Source organism: Vulpes lagopus, chromosome 21 (genome assembly GCF_018345385.1).
Source record: "Vulpes lagopus strain Blue_001 chromosome 21, ASM1834538v1, whole genome shotgun sequence".
Classification (NCBI taxonomy): Eukaryota; Metazoa; Chordata; class Mammalia; order Carnivora; family Canidae; genus Vulpes; species Vulpes lagopus.
Genome location: NC_054844.1, coordinates 12,176,595 through 12,195,983, shown reverse-complemented (window position 1 = coordinate 12,195,983; position 19,389 = coordinate 12,176,595). Strand labels below are relative to the sequence as shown.

Below are 19,389 nucleotides of genomic sequence, written 5' to 3'. Positions count from 1 at the left end.
GCCTCATGCACAGGGTTCATGGCTCTGCTGGGGTGTATCACCCAACCCTGGCCCCCAGCCACCATAGTCAGTGGATCACTACAGATAAGCGGTTTTTCCTCCCTCTCCCTTTCACCAGCGCTAGCTCCCTTTTGAGTGAAGATTTGTTTTATTTTGTTTTCCCTGGCAGAAGGATGGCAAGGAGGCGATGCGCAGAAAAGAGAAAGGAAACAAAAGAGAAGATGTAGGAACTGTTTCAGGCCTGGGTTTTCACCAGTTGATATTTAGAGCTTTTGTTTTCTAGAAATATGCAAAGACTATCTGACGCTCTTCCTAGAGAGGAACAGAAGCAAGATGGCCAGGCCTGGGAATTACAAGTGACTTAGATTCACTCCAAAAGTACTTGATTTGATTGCTGAAGAGATGAACAGTGAGCTGGGAATTTGCAAACACCTGTACCCACTGAACGGACAGCTTCTGCTTGGGTCACAGACCAAGTGCAGGTCATTATCTCAGTTTAGCCAGCAGAGGTCTCTCTTTTCCTAAACTTCAGTTAAACACCGCCCCCCCCCCCCGCCCCCGCCAAAAAAAAAAGAACTCCGGGGTTTGCCCATTTTTCTCATCCCTCCTCTGAAGTCTCCCTCCAAAACCAAATAAATAGTGAATCCTTTGGCCAAAGTAGCTGTAAACATTCCAGCCAGTTGCCCAGTAAAAATGGAAGACAAAAACGTTGAGCTATTTGAAGAAAACGACGCAGTATTCACCCCTAAGCTGTTTGCCTGCTTAGAAGATTCACACCAACTCTCCTGGCAAAACATGGGCTGGCCCCTAAAATGACACAAGCAACCGGCTCATCATGGCAATGAGAAGAGAAGGCAAGCTGAACTATTAGCAGGTGGAGCCCAAGTGGTGAGATTCACTCCTTCAGCTTTCAGGGCTCAACAGAAGACACCAGGCGGTGGGACTCGCAGGGGAGAGGGTGCCCCCCCACCCGTTGAACCTGCAATTTATCAGTTGTGGCCAGTATTCGCCCTGATGGTCCAAGGACTTCATGATCCCTTCATTTACTGAAACCAGAATTTTATTTATTTATTTTTAATATTTTATTTATTTGACAGAGAGCACAAGCTGGGGGAGCAGCAGGCAGAGGGAGAGGAAGAAGGCTGAGCAGGAGCCCACTCCTCCCCCCCCCCCACTCCCCCCCTGATGCTGGGCTCCGTAGGTCCTGGGATCAGGACCTGAGCTAAAGGCAGACGTGTAATCAACTGAGCCACCCAGGCGCCCCTTAAACCAGAGTTTTAAAACATATTTTCTGTTGTGTATTTTTTTTAAAGATTTTATTTATTTATTCATGATAGACAGAGAGGGAGAGAGAGAAAGAGACAGAGACAGAGACACAGGCAGAAGCAGGCTCCATGCAGGGAGCCTGACATGGGACTTGATCCTGGGACTCCAGGATCAGGCCCTGGGCTGAAGGCGGTGCTAAACCGCTGGGCCACCAGGGCTGCCCTCTGTTGTGTATGTTAAACAGCATCACAAAGGAACATAAAGGTGCCAGCTTAAACATTCTTTCCCACATCCTATAGAAATGATCCTGATCAAGACTAAGGGCTTTGACTAGAATTAGATAAAATGAGGAAATAAGCAAGTTTAATTGAACCTGCACAAGTCATTTGCTTAAGAAATGGCTCCCTGGGGCGCCTGGGCGGCTGAGTCCTTTATGCATCTGCCTTCAGCTCAGGTCATGATCCCAGGGTCCTGGGATCCAGCCACATGTCAGCCTCCCTACTCAGGCAGAGTCTGCTTCTCCCTCTCCCTCTGCTCAAGTTCTCTCTCTCTCTCTCAGGTGAGAGAAAGGAAGGAGAGAAAGAAAAGAAAGAAAGAAAGAAAAAGAAAGAAAGAAAGAAAGAAAGAAAGAAAGAAAGAAAGAAAGAAAGAAAAGAAAGAGAAAGACGAAAGAAAGAAAGAAAGAAAGAAAGAAAGAAAGAAAGAAAGAAAGAAAGAAAGAAAGAAAGAAAAATGGTTTCCCATTGCTCTTAAGGTCAAGTTCAGGATTCCTAACATGGCTTGAAAACCCCCTCACGTCTGGACCTCCCCACGGCTCCATCCGCTCCATCCGAGTACTTATTCCTGCTGGCCTTGTTCACTGCTCTAAGCCATAAGCACCTTCTTTCACTTCCTCAAAGTCCTTCTCCAACTTGGGGCCTTGGACCAGCTCAGCCTGTGTCACTCTCCTTCCCCTTCTCCCTTAGACAGGTTAACTCTCCTGTTCAGTCTCCAGATCTGGGCTGAAGGTCATTTCCTTAGGAGAGATTTCCAAGCTACCATCGCTAGGTTAGTCACCCTGTCTCAAACTCTCACAGCATCCTATAAGGAGAAGCCACTATAACCCGGGGAACTTTCAGCAGACTGCAGAAGGCCCCATGTGGAGAGATGGATTTTTAAAGGTTTGTTTCTTTTTGGCCAACACAGGGAGGCTTGAGGAAAGAGTTTGGATTTCAGCCCCTGCTTTATACCCTCAGCTAAACATCTTTCTATGGGGCCCAAACTATTGGAGCATAAAACAGAAGCTTTGAGATCCCTTCATAACATTTCCGAATGCTCAAGTAAATTGCATTTAATAATGATGGCTCTGATTCCCTGTCCATCTCCTCCAACAGACTGAAGAGGGCAATACTCCTGCTTGTCTCAGACACGGAGCCTGGCCCCTAGCAGGGGTTTCATGAGTACACATGCAGCAGTGAAGAAGTACTGAGCAACCAGTAAGTTATCACATGCTTCTTTTTCTAGTAAGATAATACATGTTCACTGTTCAGTCTACACTATTTTACTATCATCTTCCTTTGACTCCTGTGAGTATGTGGTTTTCAGCCAAAAATCAGGAATCTAGCTTCCCTGGAAAATAACCTGATCCACAGGGATGGACTACGTGATTCTGAGTAGGAAACAGAAATCACAGAATCATAAGCCAGAAGGAACCTATAAATCATCTTGTTTAACTTCCCCACTTTACAGGAAATCAAGGATCGAATATTTTTGTATATAAGATGAACACTGGATGCAGTGATCTCCCACACCTGGTATTCTGAGATTCTAAGATTTGCCCCACGTCAGTCCCATGGAGAGTGACAGCTAAAGACGGTCTGCTAACTAGAAATTTAAAACAATCTCTGCAGCACTACATCCTAAATAATAAAACTAAGACAGGGAGTTAATCTGTTGAATTCTGGGCAGCATCCCTGGGTGTGCCAAATGCCAAAGACCAAAGAATGGGAGGTTTGGGATAATGTTATCCACAGGATCTCTTGTGCCAAAAAGATGGAAGAGGCTCGATTTTCCATGGCTTGTTAAGATATTCCTTAGTCAATGGGAATGATATTCATACCTCATTTATGTGTCCTGGAAGCAAAACCATATACCCAAACACATACACTCCTGGAAATTCATATACGGATTTAATGATATATAAAACTAATTAAAGGGCAGCCTGGGTGGCTCAGCAGTTTAGCGCCGCCTTCAGCCCAGGGCCTGATCCTGGAGACGGGGGATCGAGTCCCACATCGGGCTCCCTCTGCTTGTGTCTCTGCCTCTCTCTTTCTCTCTCTCTCTCTCTCTCTCTCTGTGTATGTCTCTAATGAATAAACAAAATCTTTAAAAAAAAAAAAAAGACGAGACAAAAATAGAGGGGAAATGAATTATAGAAATGCTTGTTCTCTGCTAATGTCTGAGAAAAGAGAATGTGAGATACAAAGAGAAACTTCTGCATTCAAGAATTATAAAGATAGGGGCACCTGGGTGGCTCAGTCAGTTAAGCGGTTAAGCGTCTGCCTTCAGCTCGGGTCATGATCCCAGAGGTCCGGGGATGAAGCACCATGTCCAGCTCTCTGCTCAGCGGGTAATCTGATTCTCTCTCTCTGCCCCTCCACCCACTTGTGCTTGCTCTCTCTCTCTCTCTCCCCCAAATAAATAAAAATTAAAAAAAAAGAATTATAAGAATAATTATTTTTCAAATTTGAAATATCTTTGTGGTGGTTTTTTGTTAAAATTTTTTTACAAAAATGGGGTCATACCAAAACATTGCTCTGTGCCTGCTTTAATATTATTGACAACTTTTCCCATTAATGTAGATGAAGCAACCCCAGGGTGTTTTAATGGCTGCAATCTGTGTAATTCTTGGATATACTATAGTTGATTCAAATAATCCCGTATTCATATATCTAAGGAGTTGTTGTTCAGTTGTTTACTTTTTTGTTTCTTTTTATAATCAAATATGTAACTTCACAAAGATAATTCTGGTGAATATATCTTTAGTCATACATCTAATTATTTCCCAAAAGTAAATCTGTAGAAGAGGAATTGTTAAATCAAAAAGTAAGCCTGCAGTATATAATATAAAATACAATATGTGTATATATGTGTTTGTAGGAGAGATTTAACATTTTTCCCACATTGTTGGCTTTAGCCCTATAATCTAATGCCATTTATTCCATAACACGGTCTCTCTCTGCTGGCTCGACATTTTGTGTTTATCATATAAATTCTGCTTGAAGCTTTTAAGAAAATAGAGAACTTGTAAGAAAAACCAGGTTAAGGTGGTGATTTTGGAGAGGCTCAGATTATCAGCCAATATGCAGGAATTAAAAGTGAAAATGGATGAAATGTGTCAAGAAAGATGGTTGTACTCACTTTAAGAGGCTGATTTGGGGGATTTCTATGGGGAAAAAAAAGTGACACTAAGCCAAAGATTAGCTGGTTTGGATGAGAGGAATTTTACACTGAATTTGAAAGGTAGTCATGGCTTCCACACATGCAAACTCTTTGCTTCTCTGGTCACCAATGAAGCTGGTGAGTTGGGGTGGGGGGGGGGATCACTCAGCCTTGGACAGAAAGGAGGGAAGCAAAGCTTAAACTATCAAGGAAGGAAAATGACCGCCTTTGTATCTGAGTGAAATTGTGACTTTTTTTGCCTCGACTTATGTGTTGTGTATATAATTTATAACTCTTACAGTTTTAAACTACCAGTGGAGCATGTTTTCATATTTTAAGAGCCTTTAATATTTCCTTTTCTGAAAACTATGTTCATCCTTTGCTTATTTTTCTGTCAGTTTGCTTTTTCTCATTGATTTGCAGAAATTTTATATTTATCAGAGAAATTAGCCTTTCAATATATGGGTTGTAAACATTTTTTTCCAGTTTGCCATTCTATTTGTTTGTGGGTGTGTTATTGATTTAGTTCCACAAACAAACATCGTACCAGGTCCTTTCTGAGATAATTAGAAATGGCCCTAAACTCAATAAATGCCTTATTTTTAAAGCTTTTCTAAAAAATTAGCGTTAAATATACATAACATAAAATTTACCATTTAGCGATTTTTTTGCAATATATTGTGTTTATCAAATACTCAATAAAAATTGCCCTTCTTAAGGGTAATTATAGCAGTAATTAAAACAGAAACATATTTACAAGGTTAATATACTGCTGATTGTGGTTGGTTACTTGAGAATCCAAAATATGAAGTGGATGTTATATTGTTTATAAATATAGATAACGATTAGTATTTATTATATAACAGGTACTGTGCTAAGTAGTGCAATACATTATCCAACTGAATAGGTTAATAAACACTATGAGAGAGCTAAATGCATCCTCATTATACAAAGAAATAGAAACTTTTTAAGGTGAGGTAACTTGCAAAAGGTCATATAGGCAATGAATTAGGTAACCCAAGTAATCTGATTCAAGCCTGAAGTGCAACTAGTGTCTCGATGGGACCCACGACACTGTGTGTGAGACTCTTTTAGAACATAGACAAACTTTAAAATTTTTCCAGTAGTGTGTGCATATATATGTATATGAATGTATGTAAGTATGTATTTATTATTAAATACACATATAATTTACCACTTTAACCATTTTTTAAATGTACAGCTCAGTGGCATCAAGTATAGTCACATTGTTGTGCAACTATCACCCCCATGTCATTGTGTCTAACTTTGCTATGATAGCTTTTGCCATGCAGAACATTTTCTTTGTCATTGAATTTAACATTTTAATAGGTTCTGCTTTGTTTCATACCTAGCATGACCTTCCCAACTCTGAGATTATATATTTTTTTAAAAACCCACTTGTTGAGATCCCTGGGTGGCGCAGTGGTTTGGCGCCTGCCTTTGGCAGGGCACGATCCTGGAGACCCAGGATCGAATCCCACGTTGGGCTCCCGGTGCATGAAGCCTGCTTCTCCCTCTGCCTATGTCTCTGCCTCTCTCTTTCTCTCTCTGTGTGACTATCATAAATAAATAAAAATTTTAAAAATAAATAAATAAATAAATAAATAAATAAATAAATAAATAAAAATAAAAATCCACTTGTTTCTTCTGGTAGGTCTATAATTCCTTTTTTTTTTTTTTTTAATTTCACTCTTTAATCCTCCAGGAATTGATCCTAGTGTAAAGTATGAGATAAGGATCCCAATCCATTTTTTTAATGCCAATAAAAATTATATTTCCAACTAGACAAATTCATTTTAAATCTAAATGGGAAAAAAGCCAAGCAAAATGGGCCAGGAAAATTCTGGGGGGGTAAAAAAAAGAGTAAAGGGAATGGTTGGGTATGGAGAATTAGTGCTACCAGAAATTAAGACAAAATTCTAAATCTGCAGTAATTAAAGTAATATAGTCCTAAATACATAAACTGATAGAACAATGGAATAGGATAATCAGAACTTAGCAGAATTTAGTGTAAAAGTATAATTTTTTAAAGTATAAATTTAACTGCCATCTTTATCACATTGAGTATTTCTATCCAAGAATATGGCACACAATTTCATTTGTTGAAGTCCTCTGCTAGAGATATATCCACAGAGAGAACATTGCTCTGTCTGCCCACTGCCTTCCTGTCCACTGAAGAGTGGTGGTGGTGAAAAGCTACTGTGGACACTTTGTTTGGAGTCTAAATTGTTTTCCAGGGTCATTTCTAACATATTGGACTCCTCTATTTACATAATGTGGAAAGCTGTTATCAAGTCTGATTTAATCAGACACATATCTGTACCATATTTCCATCGTCTGGGCTCAAACCCAATACCAAGTGTTAAAGATGAAATAGTAGGTGTTAGGTGTTGGCAGACTTCTTTTTAAAGTTTCCAGAGGCTGTTTGGGCCACGATTTCAGTTGGAAAGTTAGAATGGCAGCTGGAAGTTACCAGCTACTCCTCAGTATTATTAGTTACCACTCTCAAAGACAGTGCTTCAAGTTAGCAAAGGTGTTGGTCTAGAACATAGGGTGTTCAATGTCCAATAGAAATATAATGGGAGGGATGCCTGGGTGGCTCAGCAGTTGAGCATCTGCCTTTGGCCCAGGGTGTGATCCTGGAGACCTGGGATCAAGTCCCACATCGGGCTCCCTGCATGGAGCCTGCTTCCCCCTCTGCCTGTGTCTCTGCCTCTCTCTCTCTCTCTCTCTCATGAATAAATAAAATATTTAAAAAAGAGAGAGAAATATGATGGGAGTCACATATGCAACTTAAAATTGTCCATTTAACCAGGCTAAAAAAGGTAAAAAGAAACAGATGAAATTAAAGATTTTTATTTAATCCAATATACCAAAAATACTACCACTTCAACATGTAATCGATATAAACATTATTGAGATAGTTAACATTCTTTTTCATACTAATTCTTGGAAACCTGGTGTATATTTCAGTTACAGCACATTTCAACTTGGAATAGCCATACTCAAAAGCTCAAGAGCCACACACGGCTTCTGGCAGGCTACCATACCAGACAGTACAACTCTAGAAATGGTAATCACCAGGGAAAATTGCTTAATTTACTGGATACCCATAGCATTCAAGATTGGAAATACAGTATCTCAAGGATTTAGAACGGACTTTGAAAGGAACTAGTTCTCACACTCACTTGATATATGGCCCTTGTCTACAATGTCCTTATCAAGGGGTCATCCAGACTAGGGCCCGATTCACACTTCCAGGGATGAGGAACTCATTACTTCCCGAGACTGCCAGTCCATCTGGAGGACCTCACCAAGGGCACAGGTGGGTTGGTTTACGCTGGTCGCAGGAGCTTTGTTAGGTTGAGTAAGCACAGGGTTAGTTGGGTCAGGAAGGATTGGAGGAGTTAACTAAAAAATGGCTGGGGAAGTTAGTAACTTGTTAGGACTGGGCTGAAGGCTGGGCTGCACCTCTGGTTAAAATCGTTAGCTACACTGCAGGAAGAGTAACAGACCCCCAAAACATATGTACATATGCTGCCTTCACTAATCTGAAGATAGAGTGATTTGAAGAATACTTTGAATCGTAAACTTCTGAGAATTTCACAGCATAGTAAAACATAATTGGGTTACAATTAGTAAGGGATATCATTTCTGTTAGACCTGTAATACAAATAATATCATCCTAAATCTTAAAGCACTTTATCAAAAGATTTAATTTCCAGACGCAGAAATGAAAGGCACTTTAAAAGTCATATTCCCTTTTTCCTCAATTTTATTTTCACATTTGCCTTAAGCAAAAAAACCTCTGGGCATCAAAGACAGAAAACTTAAAAAAAAAAAAAAAAATCCAATAAAAATGACAGCGACTGGCTGAATTATGATGGATTCTAGCTGAGCAGCGCTTGAAATAATAGACCTGAGCTATACTTACACCTCCCCAGTCAGTTTCTTTCCTCTTCCCACCCCCCCCTCCTTGGTGGTGAGGAGGTGTCCTGTCCCGGGCCACCTTCACCCCCAGCCCCAGCGCTCCCCAAGTCTACCTTTCCAAGGCAGGGGACGGTGCATCCTCCTCTCCCGGGCTCCTGTCAGCGCTTCCCTAGCACCTCTGGCCGGCAGCCGGGGAAACGGCGCGCCCTGGACATCCATTAACGTTTATACTACATCTCTGCCCCCGCCGAAGCGTCTCCGTTTGTTTACCGCGGCCCCACGCTTCCCCCGCCCGCCTGCACAATGTCAACCGCACTTCGGGGCAAAATTTTGGCACAGATGCTCCGCCCACCCGCCTCTCCCCAAATGCAGCTGAAACACCCCACCTCGGGCCGCCAAAGTGGGTTCCGTTGTACGATGCGAGGGACTGTTTTTTTTTTTTTTTTTTTTTTTTTTACGAGAAAACAAGCATCCAAAAAAAAAAAAAATTCAAACTGCTCGGGCGGGCCAATGGGGAAGGAGCGGGAGGTGGGCGGAGGAAGAGCGCGGCGGGCGGGGCGCGCGGGGCGCGCGGGGCGGGCGCGCGGGCTGGTACCGCAGGGGATTCGTGAAAACGCGCCGGGCGCACGGTTTGGGGCTTTTTTTTTTTTTTTTTTTTTTTCTCCTCTTTCCTCCCTTTCCTCCCAAACCAGCTACAGCGCGAGACTCCGCCTGAAGCTGCCGCCTTTTGGATCCACCTTAAATCTTCGGTGGACTCGGCGCAGGGGTCAGTGGGCGCAGCCAATGCCAATCAAGTTTACAACCACCAGCACGGGAGGGAAAAAAAGAGGAGAAAAAAAAAAAAATAATCTTCGAGTTCTCTAGCCCTACACGCACGCAGACGGACGCACGCACTCACATACAGAGGCACACAAAAGGAAGGGGGGGCAGGCGCCCGGGGGAGCGGGAGGGGCAGGGGCAGGGGGAGGGGGAGGGGGCAAGGTTTGCAAAACGCGCGTTTGGGGCTCGGTGCCCGCGGCCCGGGCGCTCGGGGAAGGCGCGCGGGAAGCGCGGCCCGACCCGAGCGCCATGATGGTGGCGGCGGTTCGGAGCCCATTTTCTGCAGGGGGAGCTGCAATGATGCAATCCCCCGGCCCCGCGTCCCCGCCGCGCGCCCGCTCCCTGCCTTTTCTTCGCGTTCCTTTGAGGCGCGTCGACGTTTCGCGCCAACACGCACCCATTTACTTTTGTATTTTGCGCTTTCCATAACCGCCTCCTGTAGGTCCCCACGCGAGACGGGCCTGGGACGCGGACGGCCGCACGGGGCTTGGGCGTCCGTGCAAACGCTGCACTTTCGCTTCTGCAGGGTCTGCCTGAGGCTCACCCCACCGCACCGCACCGCACCCCACCCCACCCCCACGCGAGCCGAGGTCCGGGAGGCCCCCACACCCCCAGGGCGGGGCGGGGGGTCTCGCGGGGCCGTGGGCCCCCTCCCCTGCCCCTCCCCAGTGCGTGTGCAGGGTTTTGCCTCACTGTTGGCGGGGAGGGAGGGGAGCGGGCGCAGGGTGTGGCTCAGGTGAAAGAACTGGCACATTTGAAAAAGAAACACGCACGCCCCGGGAAACACTGGCGACCCCAGGGGCGCTTCTAGCGCACCTTTTCGACCCGAGGACGCTTACGGACAGCAAGTGCGTACGCCCGCAAGGATGAAGATGGAATGGCGCAGGCGGCGCTGCGCGGACGCGGAGGAAGGTCGCTCGGCGCGGCCGGGGCGGTGGGCGCACCGCACCGGGCCTGAGAGGCCGTCGCCCCGCTCCTGTCCTGGGACCTCCGCGGTCCCTTCCGTCCTCCGGCCATACCCCCGGCCCCACGCTTCCCCGTTTCTTCCCTGCCCCGGTGCCCCGCGCTCGAGGGCCGGGGATGCGATGGGGGTGGGGGGAGCTTTGCCGGTTGCCGGGCGGCCTCGAGGTTGGAGGGGCCCCGGCGAGCGGCGGTGGCGCTCGGCCCCTGCTGCGCGCCGCTGCGGTCCTCCCGGCGGCCGGCGAGCCGGGGAGCCTTTCGAAATGCGCGGGGCTGCGGATCATTGGAGCCCGGGGTGGGGGTGGGGGTGGGGGTGGGGTGGGGTGGGAGCGGCGGCTGCCCGGGAGGGCCCACGGACTCGGGAAGGTTCTCCCCTGCGCTCAGCTCCCCAGCCCGCCGCCGCCCGGGACTGGGCAAGGTGCTGGTGTGCGGGGCACTGTGGAAGGGAGCGGGGGCTTCGCTTCTCCCTGAACCCAGCGGAGAGGTGATGAGGCAGGAAAGTCTGAGAAACCGCCCTGCACGGCCTGCGGGCGCCCCGGGCGCGGGAACTGCGCGCGCCGACCCCGCGGGCGCGGGCGCTGCAAGGGGCGGACGGAGAGGCGAGACGCGAGGGGCTCCTGGTCCCGGGGGCGCCAGCCCGCCCGACCCCCGCAGCGGCCCGGGCGGGCGGGTGCGGGGCTTCGGGGCAGTCTGCGGAGACGCCGGCGCACTGCCCCGGGCGGCGGGGTGGGGGCTGGGGCTGGGGCCGGGGCCGGTGCCGGCGGCCGCAGCCCCGCCTGGGGACGCCCGCAGCCAGCCCCGCCGTCCGGGGCCGTCCGGGGCCGTCCGGGCCGGGGAGAGGACGCCCGGGGCTCGAGGACGCGCCTGGAGAGTTGACACCGACGTGTGAAGGAGCGCCCGGCGACTCCGGGGCCGCGTGCCTGTGAACGTGCCTGGCGCGGCGAGCATCCACCTCTTCGCCTGCGCTCCTAACACGCAGTCTCTAAAAATTCACATCGAAGATGCCTCTTGAGGAAAGGAAAATGGGGTGCAGGCAGCAATTAAGAGGATTTTTTTCCCCTCCGTTAGAAACACTTCTAGAAGTACTCTCTGGTTCAGAGAAACTAATTTTATTTCATTATTTCCTGATTCTCATTCCTTCCTCCCCATTTTGTTTTTCTTGCTTTTTCAGTATCTTCCTGAAAAACACCCCGTCTGCGTGTTTTGAATAGAATCACAAAAACACCTTTAGCCTTTAATTAAAGTAATACCTACTTGGAAGATGTAGCCCCGTCACCAAATGATCTTCCTTTCCCTTCCCCGCAGCCGAAGTCACCTTTTTTTTTTTTTTTTTTTTTGAAAGTAACTTCAGATCAAAATAAGCTGAAACTATCTTGTTTAGAGCCCCCTTTGGGGTGCAATAATGTAAATTCAGGTATTTGACGGAAACTGCTTAACCCAAAATCAGATTTTCGTGATTTAACCATCTGCAGATTCCTAGAAAAAAATAATTTACTTTTTACACCTTAGCTACATTTGTAAGAGTGTGAAGTAACAGTAATTGTTTTTTGGGTTTTTGTTTTTTTTTTTTTTAAGAAAATTTGACTTGAAAATGCCTTGTTTAAATTTTTCTTAAGTAAAAAATATCTCTGCCATGTGGATGTGGGGCCCCAAACACTCAGATTTGGTTATTGAGATTAACCAGTTTTAGGTGGTGTAGATTATAACCAGGAAATTTCGGAATTGAGTGATTTGTCATGACCAGTTTAATTTGGAGAATACCTGTTCTATCTAAATTAGTGTGTAATGCATGCAAATTTCTAAAGGACCCGTATATAAATATTTTGGACAAAGGTGTAGATTAGATGGTCTGAACAATTGCTCTAATTTCTCACACTTGCAGTGTGTAAATACAGAATTTAGAGAAGTCACCACGTTACTTTCATTTTCAATCCTGCAAATGTGTGATCAGCCTACACTTATGTAAAAATTTTTGGTTCTGATACATACCCTATAAGACCTAAATATTTGAACTATTGGAGATTTGACAATCTTTTATGAAAATGTGGCTTTTCCACTTTACACGTCTAACGTTTTGTCCACTCAAAAGTGGCACTTTCCTAAGTGGAAAACAGTGACTACTATATTCAGAGCCACATAAACATCATCTCAGACGTGGGCCTAAATTATCAAGATATTTGCTACTTTGTGTTATATTTGTGCAAGTATGACTAGTATGCCAGGTCAAATACCCCAAGCTTAATAAAGCACATTACAGTTCAACTCAATGAATAGCTATGGAAGTTTTCTTTATTGATTGCTTGATGTGTAACAATAATTGGCATCTTTTTCACACATTACAAAAAATTATACTTGGCTCAGTATGCAACCTTTTAAGCATAGCCATATTATTTAACAGAAGAAGGGGAAAAAAACTATTCTACCCAATACAGCATTTACAAATGCACAAAACATGCCACTTTGGCTTGTATATGGTCTAGATTAAAAAAAAAAATCTCTTTTTAACATAAATAAGTTAGTATAATTTCTCAGTGTCTTTACAGAGTTATGTACACAGGTACACTTCAACTGGTTTTGTTTCATATACATACACAGGCAATGTAAAAATACTGTTTAAAGATGTAGTATCCATTTCAGTAATTCCACGTGTGCTTTTCTTTATACACACTTTCTTTTAAAAACATTTCCTTTGGGCAAATTAACCGATAGAATGAGAAGCTTTAAATTAAAAATTATTTCATTATTTTTTTATGTGAAGTTACAGATCTTTAAAATTTTTCCCAAGATTTAAAATTATTTTGACTGTGTCTACATAGCCCAAAGTCCAAAGAAAATTTCTCAATAAACCTGATAAAAATTAGATGGCTGATTCTGAGCATTCAGAATTACCACCCCCTCCCCAACACACAGACACACATATATACCCCAGAATTTTGCCCAGAATTACCTGGAATGATTACCTAACTGCTGAATAATTAACTGGTAAATTCCGATTTTATGAAAAACCGGGGGGGGGGGGGGGGGGGGGGGCGGGATTACTGAAGATAGTTTTTGCTGTTAAAGAAAAAAAAGCCATTTATTACTATATAACGGAATCTTTGAGCTCCCAAATAAGAAAAAGCTTCATGTAAAAATAATTAGCAATTATTTGCAACCAGTGTTCAAATTTGGATGATTTTTTAAAATGAATTATCAGTTTTCACTGAAAGAGACATTACATCTTTAAAGAAAACAATTCAAACCCTTCCCCAAACTGCTTCTCTCCATGCAAGTCGTATACTTTTCTCCTTGCTCTAAATGGAAGCAAGCTCTTCATAGCCCCCCATGGCAATTCCTCAGCCCCACCCTCCCCTCCCTTCCCCCAAAGTTTATGTGCTACATAAAAGGTAAAAACTATATACACAGGTAGTACAATGAAGCAAATAAGGAAAAACCTAATTGCACAATGCTACATCCAATGCTTTTAGAGGCAGATCATTTAAGAGTGCCTAAAATTTTAGTGTTATTGTGTTGGTTGTTTTTCAGTGCTTATATAGGATGTCCATTCCATGGAGTCAGCGATATGTATTTAAAATTTTTAATTTATATCTTCCTTGCTTCATCGAGCAGTATGTATCTGATAAACAAGGAAACATGCTCTTAATTCTGCAGAAGAAAAAAGAAGAAGGAATTAGGAGAAAAGCACCAGAATAACATTATCAATAAAGTACAGGAATTCTTTTGTTACTCTCTTAGTTGTGAAATACCTGAGCAATGGAAAAGAAATTGTGTACTAAAAGTTGATGACTACAGTCTTCCCCATCCAATGTTTCCTTCACTGGATTTTTACTCTCGTGTGTATTCTTGTCGAGAGCAGTGGGTCTCAATAGTGGGCAGTTTTGTCCCCCAGGGGACATTTGGCAATGTTTGGAGACATTTTTGGTTGTCACACTGGGGGTGAGGAGGGTGCTACTGGCATCTAGTGGGTAGAGGCCAGGGATGCTGCCAAACATTCTACTAATGCACAGGATGGCGTCCCACACAAAGAATTATTCAGCCCAAAATGTCAATAGTGCAGAGGTTGAGAAACTCTCGTCTAGAGAATCGGGGTCAAAGATACTAAGAAAGAGAGGAGAATTAAGAAACTGTAATACTCAAGAGCATCTGAGTCTTCTAAATCTGAAAACTAATCGGAACTCTAACTCATAAACGTTCTCTAAAGAAAATTCTATTAATACTTTTTCAAAGCATTCTAGTTTCTTAGTCACATGCAAAATATACAAATGAATGCTTCTGAATAGGTTCTTAACTACTATTTCTAGAATTCTCTGAACTGGCCATATTTACTAACAAATGCCTCTCTATGTCAGAATGGGGTCAGATCAAAATCCAGTAGGTGTGATTCACAGTGGCTCATCTGATGAGCTAAGCTACAGGTCAAAAACCACAAGTCCCAAGCTGCAGGTTGCTTCAGAAATTTTTTTTCATACACTTTTCCCATTTCATATACAACTGTAATATAGAGGTTCTACAGAGTGATGTTTTGTATAAGCTCTGAAAACCATCAGATGTGGGTGAAGAAGTCATATATATGTTACTATGGTCTAAAAACACAGCAAACTGGAATCTCGCCTTAAACTCTATGTTCTTTATTCTTACCTTTTTATAAATGAGGATTTTGAAAATTAGTATCAACATCTACTAAAATCTCTACATGCGAAGCTATGAGTGTGTTTTTTGGGGGAAAAAAAAGAGGTCATGGTCCTTGTCGGTAAGTTTTCAAACTATTAACATATGCACTTTGATCACTATGGCTAGCCAATCTACGAAAAGTTGAGTGCTGAATTATTCAAATTCATACTGATCAGTTCATACTGATCAGATTTTAGTAGATGGAAAAAAATCTCCACTTCTCCAGCGTGGGGTAGACCTACCCTCGCCAGCCCGTGTATCTATTATACATTTCCCTACTAATATACAAATGATCCTTTTGTAGCACAATTAGCATACACATGGTGACGTGTTCCTGGACTGCTTACTCCAGCAGAGTTAATTTAACTTCTGCTTTGCAACTTCAGTGTTATCAGAAATTCTGTAGGAACCTTAGTATTTTTCCATACTATAGCTTTCCTTTAAAAAAAAAAAAAATACACAGGGTTCCTTTCCTGTTCCCCAAATCTGTAAGCAAACAGGGAAAGTGACAATTTAGGAAAATGATAAAGATCATGTGACGTACCTCACTATTCACAGTACTAACCATAGGATCAACCAAATATGAGCCATCTGCACCCTTTCCCTCAAATTTTAACTTTTATCATTTATTTGCCTTCTTCCCACGTAGGGCTCAAAATCTGTTACTGACTCAACTTGAAACCTCTGGGAAATGAATTCTTATGAAGTGGGACTGAGGCATATCCCAGTTCTTGCTCAGATGGGGGGAAAGAACCTATTGTTCCCAACGGTTTTGGTGGGATTCACAGGGAATTGACCTTCCCACTCACCATCCAGCCTCGGTCACAAGTAAACTTTGGCTAGGACACTTGCTCTGGTTATTCCGTGTTTCAAGGGAAAATGACCTCAGGACGGAGAGACAGTGTGAAAAAAAATTACAGGATCCCCACCAGTGATTCCCAGCCTTCCCCATTCCTACTTTTCCACCTCACAAAATAGAAAGAAAAACCCACAAGCTCCATTCTGCCAGCAACCACCAAGATTGGGTATCTCGGGGTGTGAAAGCCCATTTCGGAGTGTCAGTTTCTTGCTCCTAGTCATCAACCCACCGAGCAGTTTACGTTTGACGTCTTCTGAGGCCCGGCTTCTTGGGCGTCTGCTCCACTGAACCCGCGTTCGGGGAACCGTCTGAGACGTTTTCTTCTGTTCTGTTGGCTCTTTTGTTTTGAGGAGAGGAATCTAAGGGCAAGAGGGAATTTTAAAAAGAACACACACAATCTTTATTAGAAAAACAATGGCTGACACAAGTTGGCACAATAGTCAAGGGGATGAAAACCCACACCTCCACCCACCATCCTGGATCCGTCATTCCCGGTGGCCTTTAAGGGCACAGAATGAGGTTGTTTTCACATAACAGAAAGTGTATTCTATGCCCCTGGAGCTGTCTCTGTGTCTCTGTCTCTCCACGGCAAAGAGGGAGGCCGCTGATAAACATCCCCACGTAGTCGGGGACCCAGCGCTGGCCAGCCGGGAGGAAGCGCGATGTTTTCGCTTGGAGCAGTGATCAGATAACAGCATCTCACGGACTTAAAAACAGGCTCCTGACTTAAAAATCATAAACAGACGAGCAGCCAGGCGCACAAGCACTTAAAACCTAAGAGGAGGGCGGTTCGCTCCCCCCACCCGCCTCCACTACACCGGAATACTCGGGAAAAGCAAGCTGCGGTTGGGGTCCTGGGCACCCAGACCTTCTCTGCTTGGGGAGGGGTCATTACCGTCGGTCGCGGGTCGCTTCCTTATCCCGGTGCACTGCTCCGCTAGCCCCGTCTGGCTGTCGGGCGCATCAGTCTTTGGGTCTACCAAGTGTGTGTCCTCTGAGTTAGCCTGAGACCCCAGGAAAGGCCCCGCCTGGCGGGTCCCGCTGACGTCCTGGCTCTCCTGCGCCGGCACCTTGCAGGCGCCTTTGGGTGGCCGCGGGGGTCTGTAGTAGAACTCGGGCAAGCTGCCCTTCTCCACCTCCTGCCACTCGTATTTGCCCTCCAGGGGCTTGTGATTCTGGAAATCAAAATTCCACTTGCGCTGGCTCGCCTCTTCCATGTCTCTGCAGTGCTTCTCCAAGTCCCGGGTCAACTCTTCGTGGTTGACCGGGCCGAAGAGGTTCCTGCAGGCGGAGGGCTTGGGGTACTCGGCCTGTCTGGCGTCCATCCGCTCGAGGCTCGGGCTCCCGTTAGACACTCGCACGTTTGACATCTTCCTCCCCGGTCCTCACGACCGCCGCGAGCGCGCGCGCTCTCCCTCTCTCGGAAAACAAAACTGAACAAAACAGAACGCCCCGACCCAGCCCGAACCCCCCCCTTGTGGAGCCCTGCGATCGCGCTCGGAGCCAAGAGAAACAAACACGCACAAGTAACTGCCCGAGCGTCAGGGGCGCGCTGGCTCGGGGGAGGCGGGAGGGGTGGGGGGTGGGGGTGGGGGTGAGGGGAAGCCCCGGCCCGCAGCCGAGAGCCGCCGCCGCTCCAGTGGCCCGGCGGGCGGGAGGGCGGGGAGGGGAGGGGAGCGGAGCGGAGCGGAGCGGAGGGGGCGGCAGAGCCAGTCCAGCCCGGGCTGCTGCGAGCCCGCGGGTCCCGCCAACCGAGCGGCTCTCCAAACCTTGCGGACGTCGGCGTCGCGGAGCGGCGAGGCAGTGGGGGCAGGGGAAGGGGAGAAAAACACCCCGAAAGGACGAGCCCCCTTTTTTTTAGTTGCCCAATATGGCGGTGGAAGGGAGGCTGACGAAGAAGAAAATGATTGACACCGCAAGTCTATTTAAACAGAGGAGCAGATCCATTGGTTGCGGCGCCGGGAGCCGCCCCGCCGAGGCTGGCGAGCGCGGCCTTAAGGTGGCCCCGCGCGGCCGCGCCGCCTCCCGCCCGCCCCGCCCCGCCCCGCCCCGCCCCGCCCCGCCCGCCCCGCCTCCCCGGGCGCGCGCCCGCCTCCGACAGCGCCGCCCGGAGCCTGGCTGGTCGCGTGACTGCCGGAGGTGCGCGGCTGCCAGCAAACCTGCTCCGGCTGGCCTCGGAGAAATTAAAAACGAGACAAACAAACTAGCCAAACGGCCGGGAAGCCGGGGAGGGCGGGGCGGGGGCGGGGGGCGGGTTCAGGTCCGCGCGCCGCGCGCGGGGAGACGGAGGGGGCAGGGTCAGATGACCTCCGAGGTGGCCCGGTGGGTCACCGGTGGCCTCGCCGAGCCGGGGGTGCGGGCCGCGGGGGGCGGAGGCTGGCGGTGGGAGCTCTGCGCCCCCGGCTGCGCTCTCGCCGGGGCGCCCCCCTCCGGCGCTGCGGGGAGGCTGGGCGGCCTCGGGCGCTCGCGGAGGGGCCGGGAGCCGCGCCCCCACCCTCGCCCCCGCCCCCACCCCGACCTGGGTGCCTCTGCTAGCGGGGAGCAGTGGGTAGCTCCCTCTGAACTAGGAGGCTCTGCGGTTCGAGGGGAGGCGGGAGCTCTGGGAGGACGCCAAGGCGAACGCAGGCGCAGCACTTCTCGTGTATGCTGAACCCAGGCTCTCCCCGCAATAAAAATAAGAATTTCAAGATCAAAAACTCCACTGGCCTCCCAAGTCCCTAATAAACTTTTGTAGCTGCCTCAGACACACTTGGGTTTCAAAAGCGAGGTTACACCCTGACCCAGGTTCTCGCTTCCCGAGCACAGTGAAAGCCATTGACCTGGGCTGCGTGTGGGAACCCGTCCCCTCGTACAGTTTTCAGTTCTTTCCCGGGTTGTAGCAGTTTCCTCTACCTGAGTCCTGCCGCCAAATACAACAGCTCCTTCCTTCCTCCACCTTTCTCTCCCACCAGATTCACTGCTCCAACCCTCCCACGACAAAATTTAGATGCAAGGGAATGCCTTTAGAGGGCTGCAAGTCTTTGGAGGGTGAAAGGAATCGGAAAGTCCAGATTATGAAATGATTCATAAACAACCACCACGACCGTGTCCTCACGTCTGATATTCTTACTTGGGCGTTTCTGGACTCCACTCTGCAACTTGAAAGGACCTATGGATTTAATCCTGAGCAGGATGATAGGACTTAACACGGTATGGGGAGGGGGGAGGGCTGTCCTATCGGAGACACAGCTCAAAGGGTCTTGTACTGTCTCCCCACACCACCCCATCCCACCCCCATACATATAATCTTGGTCTGGGCCAAAGTTAATACATTTTACTGGAAACTGCTCTCCTTCTGTTCTAATAGTGCACAGCACAGCAATGTTTTTTATGCATCTATGCTACAGATGAGTTTGATTCTTAACTTGTTTTCTTAACCACGTATCGTGTGTTCCATTCTCTGT

General features: G+C 46.8%; 2 protein-coding genes across 7 annotated transcripts in view; both read right to left on the bottom strand.

Annotated features, from left to right (window-relative positions):
- Nucleotides 1-8,978, bottom strand: part of APOLD1 (apolipoprotein L domain containing 1) — a 59,856-nt gene extending 50,878 nt beyond the window's left edge. For all 6 annotated transcript variants that reach the window (XM_041736451.1, XM_041736447.1, XM_041736446.1 and 3 more), the window contains exon 1: nucleotides 8,751-8,978. The gene's annotated coding sequence lies outside the window, so the exon portion shown is untranslated. The remainder of the gene's footprint in view (nucleotides 1-8,750) is intronic.
- Nucleotides 8,979-12,687: 3,709 nt separating this feature from the next.
- Nucleotides 12,688-17,371, bottom strand: CDKN1B (cyclin dependent kinase inhibitor 1B). Its single transcript, XM_041736711.1, has 3 exons — nucleotides 16,842-17,371; nucleotides 16,176-16,305; nucleotides 12,688-14,061 (listed from the first exon to the last, which is right to left on the bottom strand). Exons 1-2 carry the CDS (start codon nucleotides 17,314-17,316, stop codon nucleotides 16,184-16,186), a joined length of 597 nt encoding a protein of 198 aa, XP_041592645.1. The 5' UTR covers nucleotides 17,317-17,371; the 3' UTR covers nucleotides 12,688-14,061; nucleotides 16,176-16,183.
- Between the last annotated feature and the right edge of the window lie 2,018 nt (nucleotides 17,372-19,389).